The 25,123-nt window shown below is 37.4% G+C and overlaps 3 protein-coding genes across 4 annotated transcripts; 2 read left to right on the top strand and 1 right to left on the bottom strand.

Moving 5' to 3' along the window:
- Positions 1-1,671: 1,671 nt before the first annotated feature.
- On the top strand, positions 1,672-15,597 carry LOC116178644 (hepatocyte growth factor-regulated tyrosine kinase substrate). Of its 2 annotated transcripts, XM_031498206.1 has the most exons (10): positions 1,858-1,942; positions 2,210-2,584; positions 2,638-2,744; positions 5,520-5,623; positions 5,673-5,833; positions 5,882-6,118; positions 6,165-6,299; positions 6,350-6,485; positions 12,035-12,862; positions 14,981-15,597. In XM_031498206.1, exons 4-10 carry the CDS (start codon positions 5,533-5,535, stop codon positions 15,421-15,423), a joined length of 2,031 nt encoding a protein of 676 aa, XP_031354066.1. In that variant the 5' UTR covers positions 1,858-1,942; positions 2,210-2,584; positions 2,638-2,744; positions 5,520-5,532; the 3' UTR covers positions 15,424-15,597. The 2 variants fall into 2 exon arrangements, with proteins under 2 accessions (XP_031354065.1, XP_031354066.1); XM_031498205.1 differs by lacking the exons at positions 2,210-2,584; positions 2,638-2,744 and adding an exon at positions 1,672-1,806.
- LOC116178650 lies at positions 15,571-16,295 on the bottom strand. The gene is made up of 3 exons (XM_031498215.1): positions 16,062-16,295; positions 15,795-16,003; positions 15,571-15,750 (listed from the first exon to the last, which is right to left on the bottom strand). The coding sequence occupies exons 1-3, from the start codon at positions 16,141-16,143 to the stop codon at positions 15,607-15,609; spliced, it is 435 nt and encodes a 144-aa protein (XP_031354075.1). The 5' UTR covers positions 16,144-16,295; the 3' UTR covers positions 15,571-15,606.
- Positions 16,296-16,600: 305 nt separating this feature from the next.
- LOC116178647 (COP9 signalosome complex subunit 4) lies at positions 16,601-25,109 on the top strand. The gene is made up of 5 exons (XM_031498213.1): positions 16,601-16,767; positions 16,814-16,893; positions 16,943-17,198; positions 17,457-18,133; positions 24,858-25,109. Exons 1-5 carry the CDS (start codon positions 16,685-16,687, stop codon positions 24,989-24,991), a joined length of 1,230 nt encoding a protein of 409 aa, XP_031354073.1. The 5' UTR covers positions 16,601-16,684; the 3' UTR covers positions 24,992-25,109.
- Positions 25,110-25,123: the final 14 nt, after the last annotated feature.

Genomic DNA, 25,123 nt, shown 5'->3' with positions numbered 1-25,123 from the left:
GAACGTGCAATAAACCTTTTTTCTATTGGCTATTTCTTAATTATTTTTGATAGTGCACTAATGATAATTTCCATAAACCCACCATAATAATGTTAATGGTGGGAGCGGGAAAAAATACCGGTAGGCACGAGATCCTTGCCCCATTCTCTTTCAAATTAACCGCGGCCTATCGTCGAAGTTTGTTAAGTTTCACACAAGTACTACTACGTGTCAGTTTTTCATATAGTTAAATTAAAAAGTATTAACAAATACATTTGTCAATAATTGTAAATGAGAAAGTTGACAGTGCGCATGCGCAAAACCAAATTTTGAAACTGGTGTTAGAATTGCTTTTATTTCAAGGGTCCATGTATCAAATAACATTTAAATGCTTCCATAAATAAGAAAGTTGACACTGCGCATGCGCAAAACCAAAAATACAGGTAAGCACGAAATCCTTGCACCAAGCCCTTTCAAATAAGCCCCATATCGCCCAAATCGGTCTAATCATGTAGAAGTAGGACGTGTGACGGACGGACCGAGGACAAGGTACAGCCAATAGCGATTTTTCACTAAATAACGTAGAGAGGTTTGCCAGCTCGCTGCACGACTAGAAGGCCCGCCTCCGATCGCAGCCGATTCAAAGCGCAGCACGTCAACCAAGCTCACTCCGTGACACAGAACAGTAAACTTTATTAGCTCTGTGGACAGCGCTCACCGCGTCTTCATGTCCACATGTGTATATTGTAAATAAAATCGATTTAATCTAGATATTACGCTTATTTTTCAGCAATTGCGTTATTTAATGATTTTTTTAACCTCCCCTTACCACACCCCCTTCGTCGACCGTCACGTGATTAATGGACGACCGCAAGCTGGATTTGTTTGCAGAAGCAAGAAGGAAAGGGGGCCTGCAATGTCAATAGCTATTCTTTCAAACGGATTACCCACGGCATATTGCCTCAAATGGTGCTTTCTTCGCAGCCGATTCAAAGCGCAGCACGTCAACTCACTCCGTGTCCTCTGTGGACAGCGCTCACCGCGTCTTCATGTCCACATGTGTATATTGTAAATAAAATCGATTTAATCTAGATATTACGCCAGCAATAGAAACCTCGTTCACCGACCGCCTTTAGATAATGTCAATAGCTATTCTTTCAAACGGATTATATTGCCTCAAATGGTGCTTTCTTTTGTCCTTGTGTCCCCTTGCTTGTGTTTGCAATTTACCCAGTAGAATCGTTCCCGCGCCTTTAATAAGAACGTTATCATTCCTAGATATATGTTCCCCCGGCCGTCCACCTGTCGTAGTATTTAAAACTTCTGATGCCAATTGTAGATATTAAATTAACAGCAAAGGCGTCACTAACCAACGAAACCATACCTTTGTTTCTATTGGCTATTTCTTGATAATCTAATGATAGTGAATTGATTTGTATAAACCCTTCATTATATGTATTTTTAAAAGAGAAAACACTTTTGGTATTCATTTATTTAAGAATGTTCTTTTCATACGCCTGTAACCGCTATGTTAAATTTCTTTTTTTTTGTGTTTGTCCTAACGAATTAATTTAAATTTAACTTCTCGAGCAACAAATGATTCTGAAAATTGTGAGATACCCTGTACGAAAACAAAATTAGCTAAAATGAGAACGCAGATTATGAGAATTGGATCCCATAATAAATTGGTGAGTCAGGTTGGGTTATCAAAATCAGCTGTTTACCGAATTACTGAACTTGATTTTAGGGGACAACAAAAGGTGATTCATTGTATCTAAATACTACACGGCAAAATGTTTCGCACCACCGGCTTCGACAAGCTTTTGGGTAAGTTTATATGATTTCATTATTTATTTCGGACACGAAAATCTGCCCTAGATAAGGCAACCAGCAACATTTTGATGGAACCGGAATGGAACACCATTCTACAAATATGCGATCTTGTTCGCCAAGATGATGTTCAGTAAGTTTCTTGTATTTGTTAATAATTCCACCCCTTCATTTGACATTAATCACATTTTCGTGTGTCATAGTAATTACGTTATTGTCTTTCACCTTCTGGAACTCTTATGTGAGTTTCCCGTAGTGACACATAAAGCTTTAGTCTGAGTTTAACGTTCACAAAGAGCGCAATCTTAACTGTGTGTTCCATTTTTCTACAAAGTTAGGAGTTAAAGGTTTATGCGAGGGGTTAAGCACTATTGGGAATTGTGACAGTATTATTTCGCAGGGATTTTGCAGCATTTTAACAGATTAGGGAGAAGGGTTTACGCTAAATCATTGCCGAGTTGCTTGAGGAGGTGCTGAAAAGGATATACAAACAATAAATAAAATGCAAGATATGGGGAGAGTGATATTTAATTAAAACGTTAATAACAAAAACAATCAGATCTAAATTCAAAATAGCGTTGCCCTCTTAATCACACAGGAACAGCTCTAGAGACTTCATTGATTACAAGGAGGGAAAAAAGGGCTAAGTATTGAAAACCTTCCAAAATATGTACTCACTTTGTTCTTTTACAATTTCACATTAGGTATAATACTTTTCAACTGCTACAACAACACAGGAGAATTTTATTTCCCTCTTAATCGTGACTTTACACAGGTAATTAAAATATTGTACCGCTATCTTTCACTGATATGAAATTATTTACAAAGACGGTTATGCAACGGATCCCATTCACGCAAAAGGCTCACTGTGCGAAGACTATGGGCGTTTGCCGTTTAAGCCAGGACGTAACCTGTTTCATCATAACAATATAGGGGTATGTTCAGGGATTTCTGAGATTTGACCCAAACTTGGTATCTTTTAAATGTAACACTGTATACTTTAACGTACAATTTTTTGAATTCTTTTTCGTGATTACATTGATGTATCATCCTATATTTTTTTTTATTATATTATCATATTTTTCAAAATTTTGAAATGACATGTTTCTATCGTCAGCCATTTTTATTGATTGATATCGGCTGCCTTAGTTACCATGGATATAATAAAAAATAAAATTGATGAATCCATGGCTTACTATTTAAAAAGAGTAAAAAATACGGTTTTTATTGATTTTCATCGCTCAAATTAAAACAATATACAGGTTGTGATACATCAATATAATAGGAAAAAGAACACAAAAAAAATTGACGTTAAAATATACAGGGTGTTGCATTTAAAAAATACCAACTTCGGATCAAACCTCAGAAACGGTGGTCCAAAAGTTTTTTTTACTACGCCACTGGATTCTACGTAACAATATCTAAAATAGACCGTTTTTGCCTTTTTTTAAATCTTATTGGTAGTAAGATCTGATAACGTCCCAAATTGTCAAACTTTTCGTTTTTTATTTATTAATTATTTATGTTGGCTTTATTTTTGAGTGGGCGGGATTTCAGGCGGCTCTACCAACCCAAGCCATTATACATTTACAAATATCCATGCCCCATGGCGGCACCATCTCAGAAACAAACGAAGCTAGATTGATTCTGTCTGTGGTTTCACAAAAAAGTATCACAGGTTCGCGAAAACCGCAAGTCTCTATCTTTAAAAATAGCCGAGATACACAGCAGTCTCAACCTACAGTGACTTTATAGACAGTGGCGACAACAGGGTATCTCTTTTTTGATTGGTCGTTGGTTCCGGTCGCCATGTTGGAGCTAAATTCCAAACTGGCCAATAGAAAGGATCCAAAACGACGCGGTATACTCCGTGCTATAATTATTAATTATACTGTTTTGACAGTGTCACCTGTAATTGTCACGGCTTCACGTTACTAGTTTACACTTTGCTTCTTGTATTTGCTTTATTTTACGTTTTCGGTCTCCAGTTTTATATAAACTCGACTTTTGAAGACGCATATAGTCGAGGATATAGCTTGGATTTACGATATTATAAGGTATGTAAATTGGTATATTCGCTTAAAGTGCTTTTAGATGTAAAACTGTGCCTAACCTTACTACTGGTAATTGACGTAAAAAATTTTTCAGAAGCCCTAACTACCAAATGAGTTTAGATATAAAAGTGGTTAGAAAAGCAGCTTATCTGAAATTTAGCAGCAAATTCAATTATGGTTATGGACGAGGTTATGGATAACGCAATTGTGATCATAAATACGCTTGAATTGAATTGATGATTGCTGAAGCACAAGGAATTTTGATCTCTTATACTCCGTGGACAAGATCAACGTGTTTTGTCTTCCATTTAAAGGGACTAAAGTAATACTTTTTATACCGGAAGGAGAAACACGCGACAAGGGACAAGAAGTGACAGAACACACTGAAATGTCAAACACAATTTAATGATTAATGGTTACCTTTACAATAAGTATGTCAATTTTGTTTAAACAAATGAAAAATTAAACATTTCTAAAGATCAAACATTCATAATAAATAATAAATTTCTTCCATGGGGATCGCAGTTGGAAGCGTCCCCATTACACTTGCCGCATTGCCACGTTGTATAATATGTACATTTTGGATATTGCACCATATTTTATAGTTATTATACCGTTTTCCATATATTTTTTGAATTTGGGAGGCAGTAGTTGTCCCATAGGTTGTCCTGCAAAGTTTTAAACGATCATTTCTGCGCCGTTAGTTTTGAACGAGAATCTTTACTTAAATGAAACTGACATTTATTATTCTACGGTCACAATTTGACATGACAAGGTATATTGATCCTACAATCAATTTTTTAGCTCCAATATGGCGGATTATGATAAGTTGTCGCCACTGTCCTTATAAAGTATCTCAATCAAAATAGGACACACGGTGCAGTTAAATTTTATAATTTGCGTGACAGGCCGCAGGTTTGAGAACGGAGGGCCCCGTGCGGCCGCGTGTTTAACATGCGTGCCCTACATTCTATGCTAATTACAGTAATTACAAAGGAAAAAACGAGGGAAAAAATCAAGGATACGTTTACCTGTATTTGCGAATCAAACACATACTACCAAAAGCTATCTATGTTCCCTTTCACATTCTCCTTCTCTCTACACCTGAAAAGCTTGACGCGGATTCACTTACGATCCTTCGTCCTTGTGCAATTTGAATTGGTTCATTTCCTGCAAAAACGTTTTCAGTGGCGTAGCATAAAAGCGGGAACGATAAAATTCAAAAAGTGTCTGGTATGTTACATCACAAATTATGGTATCAAATTCCGCATAGTAAGCTTTGACTGCAATGTTTCTTTTAATAATAATAATAATAATATTACCTTTATTATTTAAAAATAAAACAAAGATTTATTCCAGTACATCAAAATTAAGGGTGAAGTTCAGTACTGCGGCAATGCCACAGCCTGCTCTTCCACTTAACCCCATTACTACATGTATTACTAGAAGAGAAAAAAAAGTATTTAACTAAACAATTAAAAAAAAAAGAAAATATTCTTAAGCAACTTAACGAGGTGCTTACTTTAAAACCATTAGCTTTTACTCTCATTTTCTTCACTATGGACCAAAACAAAAAGGTTGGTTGCTATTGGCCATATGGAGCATATGGGATAACTTCCACATAATAAAATATTATTTGCATTCATTACTTTACAGACCGAAACAGGTTATGGCCTCAATTAAGAAGAAACTATACGCTCCGAATCCCCATACAGCGCTGTACGCACTTCAGGTGTTAGAAAGTCTAGTCAAAAACTGTGGTAAGGGAAATCGTCACGTAACATAAATACCGGCACACTATACCTGTAGGAAATGTAATTCACGAGGAGCTGACTTTGAAAGTCAACTGTGACATGCTGCACGATCTGGCCAAAACAACCCAACACGAAAACGTGCGCCAGAAACTGCTAGAGCTGATTCAAACGTGGACTTTCGCCTTTCGAAAGAATCCGAGACATAGCGCCTTAAAGGTACCTCAATTGGATCATTTTTAGAGTTCTAAACGTCATTGGTCGCAGGATGTGATGAATTTAATGAAAGCGGAAGGCTACAAGTTCCCGACGCTGCGCGAGAGCGACGCGATGTTCACTGCGGATTCTGCGCCCGAATGGGTCGACGGTGAGGTCTGCCATCGGTGTCGTTCCGGTTTCAGTTTAATATCACGCAAGCATCACTGTCGCAACTGCGGGCAGGTGTTTTGCCATCAGTGTTCGCAGAAGCAAATCGCATTGCCACAGTTTGGTATCGAGAGAGAGGTCTGTAAGTTCGTGGTTTTTCGCCTGTTTGTATCCTTTGATTTAGGTCCGTGTCTGTGACGCCTGCTATGAGCAAGTTACCAAACCGTCAACGGTCGCGAAAAAAGTTTCAATTGCGAAGCAAGACGATTCGGAATTGCCGGCGGAATATCTCAACAGTTCGTTGTCGCAGCAAAGCCAGGTAAATTTGCTCGTGTTGCTGTGAAGCAGAACAAAATCTTCTTTGTTTAGCTACCTCCTCGCAAATCAGAAGAGGAACTGCGCGAAGAAGAGGAGCTGCAATTGGCGCTTGCGTTGAGTCAGTCCGAAGCAGAAGCTAAGGAAAAATTTAAACCATCAATTGTGGCACCTGTAGCGGCCGTCAAAGGTAAGGTATGCCGAAAAATTGAGCTTGGTAACCAAAAAAGATAGATAAAATACTACAGACTGTTGAACATTAGTAACAGTTAGCGATGTAGACGTCTATCAAAGTACAGTGACCAGTTTTTGGAATACTTACCTTAAAAAAACTGTGGTAAGACCTAGATCACCCATGAATCAAATGGAGACTGCTTCATGATAATTTAATTGTATCTCTTGTATCATTGTGATCAACAATAGGGAGCGCAACACAACACAACAGTCTTAAAGTCACTAGATATAGAAAGTACCGCAATCATCCGCCATTTTTGGGCAAATTTGCTGCCAACTTAAAAAAATTGACAAATAAAATCTGAATAGGTAGCTGTAACTTTTTATAACCTAACTTCATAGTACTGTCATGTTTTATAAAAATATATACAGATATTTCCAAACAGGTGGAACAATCCCTAACATTAAAGTTCTGGTAACTTCCGCCATCTAGACCAATTATTATAAACGACAGGGCACAGTTTTTAAAAGTTGTTACAAGATATGATGCTTAATCAGAATTAAATTGCAAGAATAAATTGTGAAAATGGTAATACACCAAGTACAAATTTAAAAATAGGCTGGGAAAAAAAGAACTAACCAAGAAAAACCAGACAACCAATGAATATTAAACTTAAATTAATTGTTTTAAACCATGAATACATATTAATAATTAGTGATTGATTAATTAATTAATTAATAATATTGGAATAATGGTCAAGTAAATTTATTAACTGTCAAATCATAAGCTCTACTGGAATTCCTAAAGAATTACTTTTCTTAACATACCATAAAAAGAACAAACATTACAATAAATTCATATTGCTTGGATATTGGGTGGCCAATCCAAATACCCCACACATCACACAGAGTTGCGTTTGATTCAACAAGAGCCAAAGAAACATTAATTAAAATGTCAGCCTTGCATGAAAACGCTAGGAGTGTCTGAAATTCGGGGAACGCATAAATAAGGAAATATTTAATTTGAAATCGATGTAAGAAAGAATCGTATCTGGACAAATGTGTGTGTAAAAGCTGTTATCGGACAAATTAATTTGGCGACTCTGACTAAGTTGAGGCAAAACGAAGGCATCAAGCAGGATACCAAGATCTCCTAATATACCTATTGTTTTTTTATTTTATTTTTTTGGTCTTTATTTTTAAGTGGGCGGGGTTCCAACCGACTATATATATTTACAAATATCCATACTCATACCCTTAGTACCGCAGTCGAGCGTCCACACCACTGCGCCACACAGGTCTGCGTTTGTAGGCATACTCCGAGAATAATCCAGGAATATAGAAAGTTTAAACCAATCTCACATACCTTATCAATGCTAGGCTGGCTCAAAATGATGGAAAAAGGGTTTGTTCACTCTTCTCTGTTTTTTGATAAGTACAATATTAAATAGTAAAATTCCACCCTAACTGTTCCTATGTTTAAATTATCATTGTTCAAGCGATCTTTCTCATTCATTAGTAAACTTTGCAACAACTCCATAAACACGAAACTCGATCATATTCATCGGGCTCTTCGCCAAATTGTCGTCTAGAGCTTTTAAACGAATCATATTTGCCCAGCAGAAGAATATACTTCAAACTAGGTGTTTGTCGCTCTGGATAACGTGCAAATATGCTACAGAAGCCCCGATGGGGATTTCTATGTGAAGTATAGTAAATTTGTACAATATCTCTTTGTTGTGGACTTGGAAAAGCCATTTTCGCCATAAAACTACCTAGCACAAACGTAAATGTCAAATGTCAAACTGTCAAAAATTTTGTTTACAACAAAAGAACGTTTTGTTTTTCCAAAGCACTTTTTGCAAAAAATGAAAAATGGTGTTTTTATGAAAAATGTGATACTGAACCACCATGTGTGATAGATCGTTGTAAAGAGAAAAAAGACATGATCTCAAAATGTGAAAAACCAAAATGGCGTCCATAAGAAAAAATAAACCTGCCACTTGTTTTGAAAATTATTAAAAACGGGATGTCTCCACTAATAAAAAGTGTCCCAATAATGTTTTGATTTGTCTAGTACGATTAATTTATCATGAAAAAATCAGACATTTTCGTGTTTTTGCGACTATTGAAGATATTTTAAATTTATTTTCAGATTAATATTCAGCACGAAAATTTGCAAATTTGCCTTCTATCTCTTAAGATAAGCGAGATCCCCATAGTGGCACTCGAAAAATTGACATCATGTATACAAGGTGTTTCTAAATGTGATGTAAATATAGGGGCTTATTTTATGACTAAAAGTTATATAAACATAGGCCCGCAAACACTTCGTTAATGATCTACAGGGTGTTGTAGTGTACTTAACCCCCCAGGTTCAACGCTAACTTCACACTACAAGAACACGGAAATAAAGTCAACGCAGAGACTTGCTATAACTAGACTGCGCTTAACGTATCTAAGGTGTTGTCGACACAGTATGCAACACACAATGCACCGCGGGGCAAAAATGGCTGAGATGATTTATGCAATATAATGAAATAAGCTGTTATTTTAGATGTTCCGTTCATTAATCATTCTCGTGATTAGCTCGAATTAGTGAACAGATAAATTTCTGTTGAGAATAAACCAAGAAACTTAGGTTAACTCGTGCCTATCAACATGTACTCTGTCGATAAATTTTTAAATAATGTGCTGATTTTCAACGGATAAAGGTTTAAAGGGCCAATGGATCAGAGCCATTCGAAGACAAAAATTTACTCCCACCATACTGCATTTGTGGGGAATGAAGCCGATTTTAGAAAGGTACCGAAGAAGGTGTTAAACAATAATGCACTACCGAGCGTTTTCGACTTTCCCATTCACTTAAAACAACGTAGAACTATTATTCGACATCCTTTACCAGCAAGACAACGGCAGTAGGTACCTATTTGCCTATTAGGTATAGACATAACTAAGTACTTACTGGCACTAAGTATATTTCAAGTTTTGTTACAAGAAAAATAGCTAAGTCTGTTAAATGTTCCATATGTGGAGATGCGATATTCGCATCAGAGAGTCATTCAAAGCTTTTAACTAGAAAAAATCGTGAAGGATTGTTGCACGTATCAAGCGATGCATTAAAAATTTGCCAAATTGCTGGAAATGTGCTCAGGTTTTTCATTAAATCCACACCACACCGCGTTGTAAACAAAATGGTTATCAGCAGTCTAAGAAAAATAAATAACAGTTACAGCCCATTTGGGTTTTTGGATAGGCATATATTGAATCAAAATCCGCTAAATAATCATATCTTACTACTTACATCTTTGGTTTTAAGAGTATATTTTCCCATACGTGTTCACCACCAAAATACACATATAAATCAAATTAGGACTAGAATAAGGCAGTTATATACCAATTTAGTTCAAATAAAATACCAATAAATTCGATTAAATCAGTTAACAGCTATATGTTATCTTTTTTTGCTACTAAAATTTAGAATAAACATGGCTAAAGCAAGCTGCAGAACGTACGTCTGCCCCGCGATGAACAGTTGGTTGCCTATCCTATCTTGACAACAGGCGTTTATAGTAAAATCTACGTTACGCGCGGTCTAGTTATAACAAGTCTCTGAGTCAACGGCAACGTTTAAAAATGGCCACCCGAATGACTATTCCCTCCACAACTAAACAAGGTTTGAAAAGTGGCACGTGATAAAACACCTAAGGCGGTGCCCCCTTACGTTAGTTGTAGACAACGTTTTGACCTGAAGCATAGTAGGGAAGGAACGTAAAATAAAACACTTAAATTGTGAAAAGTTTGTTCAATAATGATCACAATTATTAAGATTGTGCAAGCTCGGAAATTTAAGTCGAAATAAATTACATTGCAAAAATAAACTTTGAAAATGGTAGTTCACCGAATAAAAATAGAAATAGGCTGGCCAAAAAAGAACTTACCAATAAAAAAACCAGCCGTCAAATTCATATCAAACTGTGTTGTAAAATTAATTGTTTGTAATGATGTGAATGCGTAACATAAAATTATAACATCGCAAAAAGTAGCAGGTAAACTTCAAGAGGTAACAATGTAACATATAGGTTAAAAACAAGTTTTGGGAATTATGGGTCAGGTAAGCAGGTACCAAGATTTTAAGAAAGAATACACAGGATGTGACTCATCTTGGGTGCAATATAGTCTTTTTGTTACAAGCCAAATGGAAAATTACATGGCCTTGTAGGCAAATTTAACTACAAATAAGATATATGGAAATTATTGAATCGCCACTCATTTATGGGACATAGATTCTAAATTGAAGAGCTTTGATTAGCGTAATCCCGCTCCTGGTTTCGGGGTTTCGAGCCTACAGTTGAAAGGCGAAGACAATCATGGGATTAGGTGTTGTAACTCAATTTTGACTACAGTTTTTACCACCCCCGTGACCGCTTCATTCACGTAGAAAATTGTTAGTTACAAACAACAAGTCAGTACATACATCAAACGAATCGGTAATTTCCACATATTAAAATAAAATGATCAAAACTTATATGAATGCAACTTCAGGGACAAGACCAAGTAATCAACATCATTAAACATAAATTAAGCAAGCATTACACCAAAAACGTAAACAATTACAAACAATAGCATAACGGTATTAAACATTTCATTCTACATTGCGGTTAAAACAAGTCAATTTCAAAAACAAAGATTGAAATACACAAAAAGTATTAAATGCGGCATACAAAACACAAAGACGATATAAAGAAATGCAATAATTACTAAACAACACAAAATAACAACAAACATTTATGGAGCGCCGTTCACGACCGCCATTCAAAACAAGATGCCAAACGTGCTTTTTAGATGGCGCAGGCAGCTTTTTCCCACCTAGAAATTGCGCGGTTGCCAACTCTCAAAAATGTGTGCATCGTCGTAAGTAGTATATACAGGGTGGAACCAGTCAGTGTTAAAAAGTTTTTTCTTTATATTTCTTGCAGCTTTGCAGAGATATTTTTCTCGAATTTGAAATATAAGTTACACCGAAGGGCTTACATTATTGGTCATGTTAACGGTAGTGAGAATCTACAGAGTGTTGTTTTTTCACCGAAAAAAAGTCCAGGGGTAGAAAATGGAACATGACCCCTGAAAATACAACACCTTGTAGATTCTCACTACCATTGACCATGACTGAATTTGAGCAAAACTGCAGGAGATATAAAGAAAAAACTTAAAAAAACGAAATTATAACACCCTGCGGGTCAGTAACGAAGAGTTCGCGGACCTACGTTTATATGAACTTTTAGTCATGAAATAAGCCAAAGAATTAGCCCCTAATCGTTTTAGGAACACCCTGTATACAAAGAATATTCTTCAGACATTAGTGTATATTACAAAAATATTCAATTCAAGGAAGATTCTATAAGTTTTCCTTAGAATTTCAAATTGATTCAGAGAATATTCGCAGAATGATGTTATATTATTCCAACTGTAACTTGGAGTAGCTCATGAGTTCTGTAGTATTCTATCTGCTAAAAGCCAATGAAAAGTAGCCTGAATAACAGAATTTTCATTTGATTACTTTAGTCGAAGCACGCCAACCTGAACGTACACCATCCCCGGCCGAAGGTCAAGTACTCAGTCCCGAGTTAGCTCGCTACCTCAATCGATCTTATTGGGAGAATCGCCAGTCGGACGCTCCAGAGGCGAATCGTCCAACAAGCCCTTCCGCTCCGGCTACGGCTCCAGTCCAAATCACTGAAACCAAATTCCACGAGAACGGATTGATGAATGGCGAGCTGCACGACTTTATCAACACGCTAAAGTCGCAAGTGGAAATTTTCATCAATCGAATGAAAAGCAACTCGAGCCGCGGACGATCGATAGCAAACGACAGTAGCGTTCAAACTTTGTTTTTAAACATTACTGCAATGCATTCGCAATTGTTACGTTACATTCAGCAGCACGACGACAGCCGTTTGTACTACGAGAGATTGCAAGATAAGCTCACGCAGGTTAAGGACGCGAGGGCGGCGCTCGACGCGCTTCGAGACGAACACAAGGACAAGCTGCGCAGACAGGCGGAAGAGGCGGAACGGCTGCGGCAACTGCAGATGGCGCACAAGCTCGACATTATGCGCAAAAAGAAGCAGGAGTATTTGCAGTACCAAAGACAGCTCGCCCTGCAACGCGTCCAGGAGCAGGAGCGCGAGATGCAGATGCGACAGGAACAGCAAAAGCAGCAGTACCTGATGGGATCGGGTTACGGGACGTACAAAGGTTCTCCCGTTCATTCACAGTACGGACCTCCGACTGGGTATCGTACATATCCGTACGACATGCCCATGATGATGCCAGGGCCGCAGGGAGTACCTATGGGGCATCCGTCGTTGCAGGCACCGGCAATGGTCGCAGGTAAGCATGTTGTCCATCCTCTTGTCAAAAATGTATCAACTTGTATCAACTGCTCTGTAAATGGGAAGTATAACAGGGGAGAGCCTGGGTAAGTTCAAGGTCACTTGCCACCGGGTGGTGACGGTGGAAAGTAGGTCAAGTTGAAGTTCACAGGTTTCCTGCCACGTGGTTGTAACCTTGGATAGTAGGTCAAGGTTAAAGGGCATACTTTTTCATGGTCACAGGGGTCATACTCTGTCAGGTTGCCAAGGATCAAAAGCCCTTTTTGATGTACCACATTTTACTGTCAAGGTCTTGAAGGTCAATGACCCCATTTTTGTAATGTAATATTTTATTTCTAAGGTCATCAAATGACTATTTCAAATTTTACACTCAAGGTCAATGACCCCGTTTGTTGCGGCGTAAAATTTCACTGATTATTATTACAGCACACAATTACGAGAGTTGTGGGGTGGTAAAAACACCCAAAAAGCTTTTTTTTAGCAACTACCTATATTCACTAAAAGGTCTTCTAGAATTCTTGGGTTAACGGTCTGGGGGGAAAAAGTAATTACTTACTTTCTGAAATTATTAAATTTCGCAACATATTTTTGATTTCCTATACAGAGTGCCCATTATGTATGGAATATAGTATATATCTCGGTAAATATTCAATGTATACAAACATTTTTTATATAAAAGTTATTTAACATTTCATTTCCCATAATAAGGCAGCATTCCATTGTTTTTATTTCATAAAACAAATGAATAGCGAAAAACAATTGAATTTTTTAAATAGCAATGCACACTTTCATTATGCTCATTTGATTAGAGATTTTCTTTCTCTTTTCAATGACGTAACACGTAGAAGAAATTAATTTCAACCTTTTTGTGATAGGTTATGCTGCTAATTTCGTTTTGTCTTCAAGGTTTAATAATAAACGTGCATGTTCATTTGTTTTATTCTGATGTAGGATATCTGGATTAATGTTATTGATCTAATTATAATAAATTTTTTTGAAAAATTTTCTTGAATAAGGGTACTAACATGTTATAGCATCGAAAAGGTGCACTGTCATTTAACACAAATTCAATTATTTTTCGTTACTCATTTGTTTTATGAAATAAACACAACTACATATTTCCTTATTATGGGAAATAAAATGTTAAACAACTTTTATATTAGTCCAAGAGCCCAGTAGGAAAGTATACCTTGAACGCCCGGACGATTCTAATAATTTTCATAGGATACGTCATAAAAAGTTGCATTAGAATCGACAACGGTGCCGGCGAAAATCCTGCCGAAAGCAGTTAAAAATAAATTAAATTCGCCCCTTACTTTTGGAAAATCTACTTTATTGTCCCGGATGTTCAAGAAGAGTACTAAAGGGTGCATATGGATGAGTTTTATCGGAAAAAGTCACGGTGCCGGGGCGCAACTTGCCGCAACCCTTGGCACCGCGACTACAAATGGGGTGGTAAATCGTACTAAACTACCTTTTTCTCCCGGACCAAAATGACCTATATGAAATATGTAGCTTGCGATTATACGAATATAAAAAACCAACGGTGCCGATTCTCAGGTTGCCGGATGTCCTCGGCACCGTCGATGGAATCCGGAAAAGTAAAACACAAACTCGTACATCATAAATTCAGAAAGAGATGGGTATTGCAGGCCTTACTATTCAAGAATTGTATGTTTCGGAATGAAAAAGGAATTTCTTCATAATTTATTTTTGAGGGCGATCGCCATCTTGCGACACATAATTGAAAAGCATCTTGTATTCTCTTTCTAGTGATGTAAACATTTAACGCCAGGAAAAATGAGGCAGTAACATTTAACACCGCAAAAATAGGGTCGATGACCTTGAAAATGGGATTTTACACCTCAAAAAAGTAGGTGATTGACCTTGGGAACCTTGGAAATGAAATAAGATACGTCACAAATCAGGTCATTGATCTTTGATGACCTTGGAAATAAAATATGATATTTCATTTACCTTTGATGACCTTGGGAGTACAATGTGGCACCGCAAAAAAGGTTAACCTTTGGTATCCCTGAAAGTGAAATATGGCAACACAAAAATGAGATCACTGGTTCCCAAGTGCCCTTGTAGTTATTATGTAACCTTCCAACAGGAATGCCACCAGGTCTACCAACACAAGCCGGCATGCCACCCCAAGCCCCTCCAACCGGCGTACCATCCCAAGGACCGCCACCAAACATGCAGCCTCAAGGACCGCCTCCAAATATGCAGCCTCAAGGACCTCTGCCCGGCCATACCGCCCAAGGTCCTCCTCCCGGCTTGCCCACGCAAGGTCCTCAACCCGGTTTGGCCCCTCAAGGACTGCCGCCCGGATTACCACAGCAACCGTCGCAGCAAACCGGTTTGTCGCACCAACAGGGACTGCCCCCTACGCATCCCGCTCTAAACGCGAGAGCCGTACCTCAGCATTCGGCGGCTCCCGTCGGAATTCCGCAACATTTTCAGCAGCCCGGCGCGCCGCCCGCGAGCCCGCAGGTGCCCCAACCACAGCAGAACGGAGATGCGCAAACAGCCGAACTGATCAGTTTCGATTAAATGCTTATTAGATGCTAATTTCTTCATTATATTATTATATACACTGCAGAATTATTCCATTTTTACTCCTTGCTTTAATTATATATGTGATGAAACACATTAGTCTTAAATGTGTACACGTTTTAAAGAAATTGTAATTAAAAAAGATTGTAAACAATAAATTTATTTAAAGATGACCGATTGTTAATCAAAACCTTCCGGGCTCACGGCCATATAACATAGAACTCCTCCTCCTGGGATTTGTTTAGTCGAAACGAATGCCCTGCCATCTGGTGATCCGTGGTGAAGCATTGGAGCAATCGGTCCCGTCCTTGGCAAGTATGGAATCTAATAAAATCTTAAAAATGTGATTATAATTGGCATTAAGGTACCTGTTGTGACATCATATTCCCCAGGTTTTCTGCAAGAGGCGATAACGTGGCGGTTTCCGGGGGTGGCGACATAAACGGTCCATGTAAAAAGTTGTTGCGCACTTGTATCCTTAAAAACTGCGCGTACTCGTTTTTTACTTTACATGCCTCCAAGTTGTCATCCGGTAGGCTTGCCAACTTTCTTGCCCATTCTGAACAACGTACTCGGTCTGTTGATAACAAAAAGGATAATTTCTTTGTACACGACAGTTTTGATGTATGTTGTACCATACGGATTGGACAATTTGGGTGCATGAGCTGCGATGTCTCTCAGTGCATACTTGAATTCATTGCTGTCTCTTGTAGCCATTTCATTTTGTAGTTTAACAATTTTGACAACTAAATTTGACTGTCACATTTTTGCCGTCATGGTTACTGGGGAATTAGTGGCATATTGAAGGTCATTGTGGTTTGGTCACCTCAGGCACCAATAACAAGCTTTTTGATATACTCAAATGACGAAATGATATTCAAGGAATTACTGTTGGCGAAAAAGCACGTACCAATCGTGTACAACCAAAGTGATAGATCTTTCATTGTACATTATTCAAGTAAACCCCTTTTTTACGAGGGACATGAAAACCAATTTCTGAGCACGAATTGTTCTTGGTGGAAGAAAATAATATCCTGGAGGTTATAAAGAAGCGAAGAATGCCAACAATCTCAAACCCTATAGCTGTTAATTGCGTTACGTACCCGCCCTATATAACTAAGTTGGTTGCCATTCTTTTCCGATTCATCTGGCAACACTGGATAGCAATATCATAACCACCAAATGTTTTTATTTGACTTTGAAGTTTTAACCTCACTTTGCGATTTTACTATTTGCGGTATTCAGGAATTAGAAAACCATGGTGTGTAACGCAAGCTCAGTTCGCCAGCAATTGGCGAACATTATTAACTCTGGCGGCTCCCATAAAGATCAAGCGGAAAAGTTCGTCAAACTACTTTTTTTCGATATACATTAGACATTTTTTTAGGTACCGTTTTATGTTGGAATCAATTCTGGCCGATGCCGGTACGGAGTTGGTCGATTGTTTGCAAATTTTCATCGAAGCCAGTAGGTATCGACTAATGCGTAGACATAATAATAATTTCGCTACTTTAAGTCGTAAATGAAAACGTCAGTTTAGTGATATCACGCCAAATACTCACCGACGTAAGTTCACATCTCGTTAAGTTACCAGATGACATTTCTCGCGCCGTTTCGCATTACACCTTGGAGAAAGTTCAACCGAGAGTTATTTCGTTTGAGGAACAAGTCGCCAGTATACGTCAGCATTTGGCCGACATTTACGAGAGGAATCAAAATTGGAGGGAGGCAGCTGGAGTTTTGGTCGGTATTCCGTTGGAAACTGGTCAAAAGTAAGTATGCAATGTGCATATACATATTATATCTACTGTGTAAAGTTCTTTCAATCGAACGCTCTATTATTTCACTTAGATTCTATGTAAAATTTCATGTATAATGTCCCATACCTAAATTTAGCTGTTTTTGACTGTCATTCGTGGTGAGACACCCTGTAAAATTATTATTTGCAAACTAATTCACTAAAGGTCCAAATGAAATATGTTTACGTCTACCTACTCTAAACAAATCCCTGACCAAGAATATTCTCTTAGGCAGTATACTGTCGATTATAAGTTGGAGACTTACTTGAAGATAGCGCGACTGTACCTCGAAGACGACGATCCTGTACAAGCGGAAGCTTTCATTAATCGAGCTTCGCTGCTGCAGGCAGAATCGAAAAATGAGCAACTGCAAATCTATTACAAAGTGTGCTACGCGAGAGTGTTAGATTATCGTCGAAAGTTCATCGAGGCCGCCCAGAGATACAACGAGCTGTCGTACCGTAACATTATTCACGAAGATGAACGAATGACAGCACTGCGCAATGCTCTTATATGTACAGTGTTAGCATCGGCGGGCCAGCAACGTTCCAGAATGTTGGCAACACTGTTTAAGGACGAACGCTGCCAACAATTACCGGCCGTCTCGATCTTGGAAAAGATGTATTTGGATCGTATAATTCGACGCAGCGAACTGAAAGAGTTCGAGGCTTTACTTCAGCCGCATCAAAAGGCAACTACAGTGGATGGTTCCACTATACTCGATAGAGCAGTTATTGAGCACAATTTGTTGTCGGCCAGCAAGTTGTACAACAACATTACGTTTGAAGAGTTGGGGGCGTTGTTGGAGATACATCCATTAAAAGCGGAAAAAATTGCCAGTCAGATGATCACAGAAGGGAGAATGAACGGATATATTGATCAGATTGATACAATTGTTCATTTTGAAAGTAAGTGGGTAGTAGTTTTAAAATTGTTTGGTTTGTTTCACATTTCCATAATGCTGTTCCCCTTCTGCAAATTTAGAGCTCCCTGTTTTCCTACAATTGGACGTTAAAAAGAGACATTTGTGTAATGTTACCATTCGTCCCGCATTGAGCGGGATTGTCCCGTTTTCAAATCTACAATCCCGCAAACCCCTTGTCCCGCATTGGCCTTATGTTATGCGGAATTCGAGTAAGAGTAAGTAAGAAGCAAATTTTCTTGCAAGACTTTCAGAATTCTCATGCTGTATACTTGGTTTAAACCGGTGATTCGGTTGAGTGAAGGTATTAGTTGAACCAAAGAGTAGTTATATACTCTTTGGTTGAACTCTGTTTTCTCCTACCCCACCCTCTACTCCACAACCGATTTATTTCAGTGTTGTACAGAATTGCACCGCGTTGACCTTGAGTTTCAGTGAAACGCTGATTTATGAAAGAAGTTTCCTTTTGGTTTTCTCGTGTTTCGATGCGTATTTCTAAATATTAATATTCGATTTTGTGTTAGCGATTGTGGTTAAATTTTTGAAAACTGTTGCATAATTGCAGAACTTCCTTTCATAAAAACACAATTATAAAAAAATTGATTTTGAACTTCCTCTTCCCCCTCCCGAGACCGCAAGTAAGCGCCCGGTGTCCCGCGTTGACAACATGTAAATATGGTAACATTACATTTGTGCAACCACATAAAAAAGGTAGGTTTTATGAACACAGCAAAAAAGAAATGTTATGTTCTAGTCCCATCTCAGGAAAAAATTTTTTTTACACGGCTTTTTTTAATATTGAATCAGTTTTGTCCATATGTGTCAGGAACAAGATCTCACTACTGGAATCACTGATGTCCAACAAATTGAATGTTAAGATATACAGAGTCTTATGCGTATAAAAAATACCAACAATGGGATTTTTTACTACACCACTTGATTCAACGTAAAAATATCTAAAATATGCAGTTTTATCTTTTTTCTATCTTACATGGGTAGTAAGATATGATAACATCCTAAGGCAAACTTTTCGTTTTCACCCTGTATATCCTCGTGTATCTTAGAATTCTTAGAGCAAACGTTGCTAAGCTTAATTCCGTTGGTGGTATTAAAAGTTTCATAAAAAAGTGGCGCAGAGTCCCGAAAACCACAAGTCTCTATCTTTAAAAACAACTGAGATACACTGCAGCAGTCACCAAAATAGGACATACGCTCGGACAAACGGTACACAGCTGGGTTAAGCTGGATTCACATGAATACGAAATCCGACGATACGGTCATCCGAAATGCTTATGATTGGTCAATAGTTTGAAATGTCAAGTACATTTCAAATTATTGACCAATCATAAGCATTTCAGAAGACTGTATCTTCGGATTTCGTATTCATGTGAATCCAGCTTTAAACGTATTGGGAGTTGGATGCTTGTTTTAAAACATCAGTGATCTTTAGGTTTTTCAGGAATTTATTGAAGCCTTTATTTTAAACTCATAAGGTCGAGTCAAATCCATTTATTTGTGTTTTTTTTTCTAAGTTGAAGATGTTTTTCCGTTAGTTCCAGACATCTGCGAGTTAAATAAGTGACATTTACAAAGAAACATGTCGCGTTCGTTTAAGAATTAGATTCTATTATCATGTGCAATTAATATAAGAATGTTTTTACAATGACAATTCAACTCATGTATATAAAATCGCATAAGTCGCAGTGCAATTGTCACATTGACAGCGGCAAAAGTTACCTGCAACTTTTCCAGCGACAGATGCACTAGTGGTTTTTTCACTTATTCATTTTCGAGCCAATTATCGCATTATCCTTTCCCATATGACTAGTTTGACGTCTGTCTATAATTGATTAGTTGGTGAATTTCTTGTTCGTTAAATTGTCCTGCCGAATTACACTCGAAGTTTGTATTTAAACCGAGTAAATTTGGGTTGTTGCAATTCAAATCTGTTTCCTTTTAGCAATTGAACTCGAAAAACTGCCAACCTAAAAATCTGTCGCATTTTTATTAGTTGACAGTTTTTCTCGTCTAATTGCTAGGCAACAGATTTTCATTACCTTAACAACCCAAATTTACTCAGTAAAATACAAACTTCTTGTGCAATTATAAGTGAAAAATTGTAATGAAATTTAATAATTAAGCCAATGTCATACGGCTGACTGTAATGCAACATTTTAAATTTAGGTAAACAAGGTAATGGAATAAAGTATCATAAAAACGATGGTAGGACATGAATAAGTCGATGACAGTGGCGGCGCAAGCTGTGCTCGCGCAGGTGGCAGTAAATCAAATAGGCGCCTAATGAGTGGTCTGAGATGGGAGCATTTCCTCCTCAAAAAGTTGTTGGCATTTACCTCCAAATATATTTCCTCACAATTTCAAAATATACTTTGACTAGTACTAATAACCATAGCAGTTGATGGGCCTAGAGATGTATGGAAGGACGCAGTTTCTAGATCTCGGCCCACAAATAACTAATTAAACCCCTAAAGCGGATCTAAAAAAGCGGCAGAGCATCTCGGTTTGACCCTACGGATCATTGGATTTGACTCATTTTCAATAGCCTTGTTACATATGGTATATACGTCATATTTTCAGCCTACGCTTGAGTTGATTTTGCAGATGCTGAATTATTTTTCTCAGTGCAAGCATTACTTTTCTAACCGAGTTAATAAAGAATGAGTGCAGGCATAATAGGATGATCATCGAGTATCTGAGTGTCCTTTTAAAGAAAGTTTAATATGTTTTTGAAGTACCTATATAGGCAAAGCAATGGGTAGATTTACCTGGGAAAAAATACAGGAGTTTTGAAAATTTGCAGATCAGTTCATCTTCATGACCATAATAAAACCCTAAGTTTGCGACACGTCATGGCGCCGCCATATTGAAAAGATGGCGCTCAAAATCAGTTTTTTCACGATATCTCTCTTCCAGTACCTCGTAGTTGAAAAACAGATTACAAAAATTTTAGAGGAGAAAATTCTCTACAACTTTGGTACAATAAGTTTTGCGACCAATGGTTTAGGAATTACATGCTGAAAAGATCAGAGGTATTCCATAATAATATTTATATCCAAAAATCCGGAAAAATGGGGATGGAAAAGGAGTAATTTCGGACTTACTACTTTTAAAACAACTAAAGAGCCTGCTCCAGAAGTACTTCTGAAATTCATTTCATGCAAGTGTAAAAAAGGATGCGTCTCAGCATGCGGCTGCAGAAAGGCGGGTTTGAATTGTTCCATAATTTGCATTTACTGCACGGGAAATTCTTGCGAGAATATGGCGAAAATTTTGAACGGCTCGAATGACCAAGACTCAGATGATATCATTCTATTACCGACGTTTGATGATGTAGACGAAGATTCCGGACAAGAGTCGGAACCAGATGTGGAAAACACGAACAATACCAGTGTGAACCTGGTCCATCCAGAGTATTGCGACGAAGACAACAATAATTGTTTAAAACATTAAAATGTGGATTACTAAAATCGCCCTTATTTATATCGACGTAACTCTGGAAATATTGATCCCAGAAAAAAACTTTTCACACAAACGATCTACAAGTAGATAATTTTCTTGTCTACAATTTTTGTAAAGCCATTTATGGTCTAGAAGGTACCGAAAAAGAGATATGAAAAAACTGATTTTAGGCGCCATTTTTTCAATATGGTGGCGCTAGCGGCGGTACTTGACTGTCAACTTACAAAACTGTATTTTTTCCAGGCAAAGCACTTTTGAGTCCCCCATTGCTTGACCTAATATCCCATCGGCTAGTGGATGTAAATAAGAAAGTGAAAATATGTATTGGTGCATTGATAAAAAAATGTTTCGCAAAAGCCTACTTACATTACAACCAGCTCGCGCCGCCACTGGTCGGTGAATTTGCCAATCATGACTCATGAAAGTAAATAAAATTTTAAACAAAGCCAATTGATTGATAATAAAAGTATTTTAACTATAAATTTTTTATCTTAAACTCATGAAGGTTTTTGGAGTTGGACATCCGATATCAAAATATCCAATTTTTGATTCTACAAATTTTTTTGCTCTATCATACAAATTTAGACTGGTTGTTGGTTTTTCAGTTATGGTTATACAGCTTTTTTTAAATGAACCTCTAACATTGAGCTTGTAGTCAACATCAATTTTTAACACTATTTCCGCGACTTTTACGATGTGCTGCTGTTTCTTGGGAATAATAATAATCATTTATTGTCCAACAGAATATTTTCCAATAACAGGACAATGTACTTGTTCGCTAAATAAATGCAGTGTACATACAGGGTGACAATTTGAAAACTTACCACCCCCCATATCTTAGTAAATAAACGAGATATTTAAAAAAATCAAAATCCGTTTCGGTAATTCGGAGGGGGAATCACAATGACATAGTTGGCGACGCACCCCCTCACACCCCCTGCGCCCTAGCCACCCCAACTTTTAAATCTTAAATAGGGACTCCCCATGTGTGATACATTGGAAAGCTCTGAAAAAATGCTTTCCAACCATACCAAATAGCATTACATTTAGGTTAGTAATTATCGTGCAAATCAAAAAATAAACATGGAAAATCGTATTTAACTTGAACTTCCAAAGCCGACTCGATAGCAACTCATTTTTGATCGCCAGTTATAATCTATTCTCAAACTCTTGTCGAACCTTTTCAAATGTTGGTTTTGCAATATTTCGACATTCTTGAATTATTCTCTCTCTTAGTTCGTCTAATGTTCGCCGGTTGCGTTTTAGATACGACAGATTTCAAATGTATCATATTAGTTTATTTTTTGATTTGCACGATAATTACTAACCTAAATGTAATGCTATTTGGTATGGTTGGAAAGCATTTTTTCAGAGCTTTCCAACGACGTATCACACATGGGGGGTCACTATTTAAGATTTAAAAGTTGGGGTGGCTGGGGCGCAGGGGGTTGGAGGGGGTGCGTCGCCAACTATGTCATTATGATTCCCCCTCCGAATTACCGAAACAGATTTTTTTAAATATCTCGTTTATTTACTAAGATGTCGGGGGTGGTAAGTTTTCAAATTGTCACCCTGTATATGAAACTAAAAGTGTACTGTAAATATTCAAAAAGAGTACTTAGAATTAAACTTAATAGAGATTCACAAAGAATAAGTTAAATGGATATAATTACTAATTATTAAATTATACAAAAAAAAGAAAAAAGAGCAAAAAATAATCAGAACAAGTGAAAATATTACAAAAAAGCGCAAAAACAGAAAAATACTTTATTGTGAAATATACCTTAAGATTGTCGGTAAGCTACTAAAATGTATATCACACTTCCGGCATACTGAATTAAACTTTTGACAAATTGAAATGATAGGTGAACTAAACAGGATCTCAGGGAAACTGAAACTGTGATCTCACGGCAGAAAATGACTATACCCAAAAATTGTTTGCAGTATATTCATCACATCATTTTCTATTTTCCAGGAAATTTGTCCGAAAGGTATTCTCGCACGATTAGGGCGTTGTGCACCATCCTGTTGAAACCAACAGTTGCAAACTTTTGTTTATCTTGTGCCATACATCGTTGTATTTGCTGGTTTCATGGTATTCTAATTAAAGGACTCAACAAAAGGAACAGTTTTCTACCAACTACCAAAATAGGGAGTGGGGGGCAGAACTGGTTTTGTCCTTCATGGTACTCGAATGAAATGTCCCAACAAAAGGAATTAGTTACAGAGAGTGTAAAAGTAGAAATTTTTCGTATTTTTTCGATTTTCTGGGAAAATGAAATTATGTTTGAAGTCAAGAACACTGAAGATCTGGCTTGTTTTCGTTACCAGTGTTACTGACAGGCTATTTCAAAGCATCCTATACATTCACTGTTCAAGTTGGTTGCGCTTCTCCCCCACTTCAGCAGCTACGAGGCAGAACATTCATTTAGAACCTACCATTAGGTGTAGCTGTGGCTGCATGAGAAGAAGACCTGCTGAAGTGGGGATGGAAGATTGTCGAACATCTGAGAGCAATAACAACAACTCCCTATGAATTACTGTCACTCATAGTGAAGTCTCTTTAAAAAATGGTCCCCCTTGAGAAGGTGGTAAGGTTATCGTTCTTTCAAGGACTTATCAGTAACATACCCCTGGTCACTAAAGCGCAATTTGTTTTAACAAGAAAATTAGTTTCCTTAGTGATAATCTCATATTTTTTCCAAAAGAATAAAAAAAAAGTGAAAAATGTCTCCTGTTACACCCTCCGTAAAGAAAGATTATATGAGAGGCCATTTTTGTTCGCAATTTACAGTAGATTATTTTTGTATACAGCACTTTTTTGCACTAAACCACATAGTTTGCTAAATATTTAAGAACAACTAATCAAAACTACTAATTTTCAACTTTCTTCCTCCCTCCCAATCAAACCCGACTCTTAAAATGGTGTAACTTTTTACCAAAGAGTCTGTGGACTGTATAAAACAATTTGCAGTTGGAGGGAAACTTTTACTTTGATGTTGAGGTTTGGGTCTAATTGCACTGTACTATTTGTTACTAGTTTTCAATGTACTTTCATCTTGTATTGTCGAATATTTTGTCACTTATGGTTTAGTTAAGATGTATGCTATCTCCTGGTCCATCACATATCTTTCAGTCAGCATACTTGCGTTTATTGTAGGACTTTCTACTCTACCTGTATGCAGTTATCAAAAATGTTTTCCACTTTATTAAAGGGTTTATTTTTTCAGCACGTGAAATGCTTCCACAATGGGATAAACAAATTCAATCTCTCTGCTACCAGGTGAATTCGATCATCGAGCTAATATCAAAAACTCAGCCTGATTGGATAATAAAAGTAATGGAAGAACAGATGGTACACTAATTTAATTTTTTATTTATAACTTGTATTGTTTAAATGATATTTAAATAAATGTTCGTTCGGCAATAGTGTGAGTTTGTTGCTTGCCTCCGGAACGCATACAAGAAAAACATTTGGAAAAGTGAAAATCATTTA

This window comes from Photinus pyralis, unplaced genomic scaffold, assembly GCF_008802855.1.
Source record: "Photinus pyralis isolate 1611_PpyrPB1 unplaced genomic scaffold, Ppyr1.3 Ppyr1.4_LG8, whole genome shotgun sequence".
Classification (NCBI taxonomy): Eukaryota; Metazoa; Arthropoda; class Insecta; order Coleoptera; family Lampyridae; genus Photinus; species Photinus pyralis.
Note: the sequence above shows the minus strand (reverse complement) of the source record. Positions and strands in the feature narration are given on the sequence as shown.

Coding starts and splice junctions, on each gene's coding strand:
- LOC116178644 (XM_031498205.1), top strand. CDS start 1,773: ATGTTTCGCACCACCGGCTTCGACAAGCTTTTGG. Junction 1,943..5,519: donor GTTCGCCAAGATGATGTTCA/GTAAGTTTCTTG, acceptor ATTACTTTACAG/ACCGAAACAGGTTATGGCCT. Junction 5,624..5,672: donor AAGTCTAGTCAAAAACTGTG/GTAAGGGAAATC, acceptor CTATACCTGTAG/GAAATGTAATTCACGAGGAG.
- LOC116178650 (XM_031498215.1), bottom strand. CDS start 16,143: ATGGCTACAAGAGACAGCAATGAATTCAAGTATGCACTGAGAGACATC. Junction 16,004..16,061: donor CAAATTGTCCAATCCGTATG/GTACAACATACA, acceptor TGTTATCAACAG/ACCGAGTACGTTGTTCAGAA. Junction 15,751..15,794: donor GGAATATGATGTCACAACAG/GTACCTTAATGC, acceptor AGATTTTATTAG/ATTCCATACTTGCCAAGGAC.
- LOC116178647 (XM_031498213.1), top strand. CDS start 16,685: ATGGTGTGTAACGCAAGCTCAGTTCGCCAGCAATTGGCGAACATTATT. Junction 16,894..16,942: donor GCAAATTTTCATCGAAGCCA/GTAGGTATCGAC, acceptor CGCTACTTTAAG/TCGTAAATGAAAACGTCAGT. Junction 18,134..24,857: donor TACAATTGTTCATTTTGAAA/GTAAGTGGGTAG, acceptor TTATTTTTTCAG/CACGTGAAATGCTTCCACAA.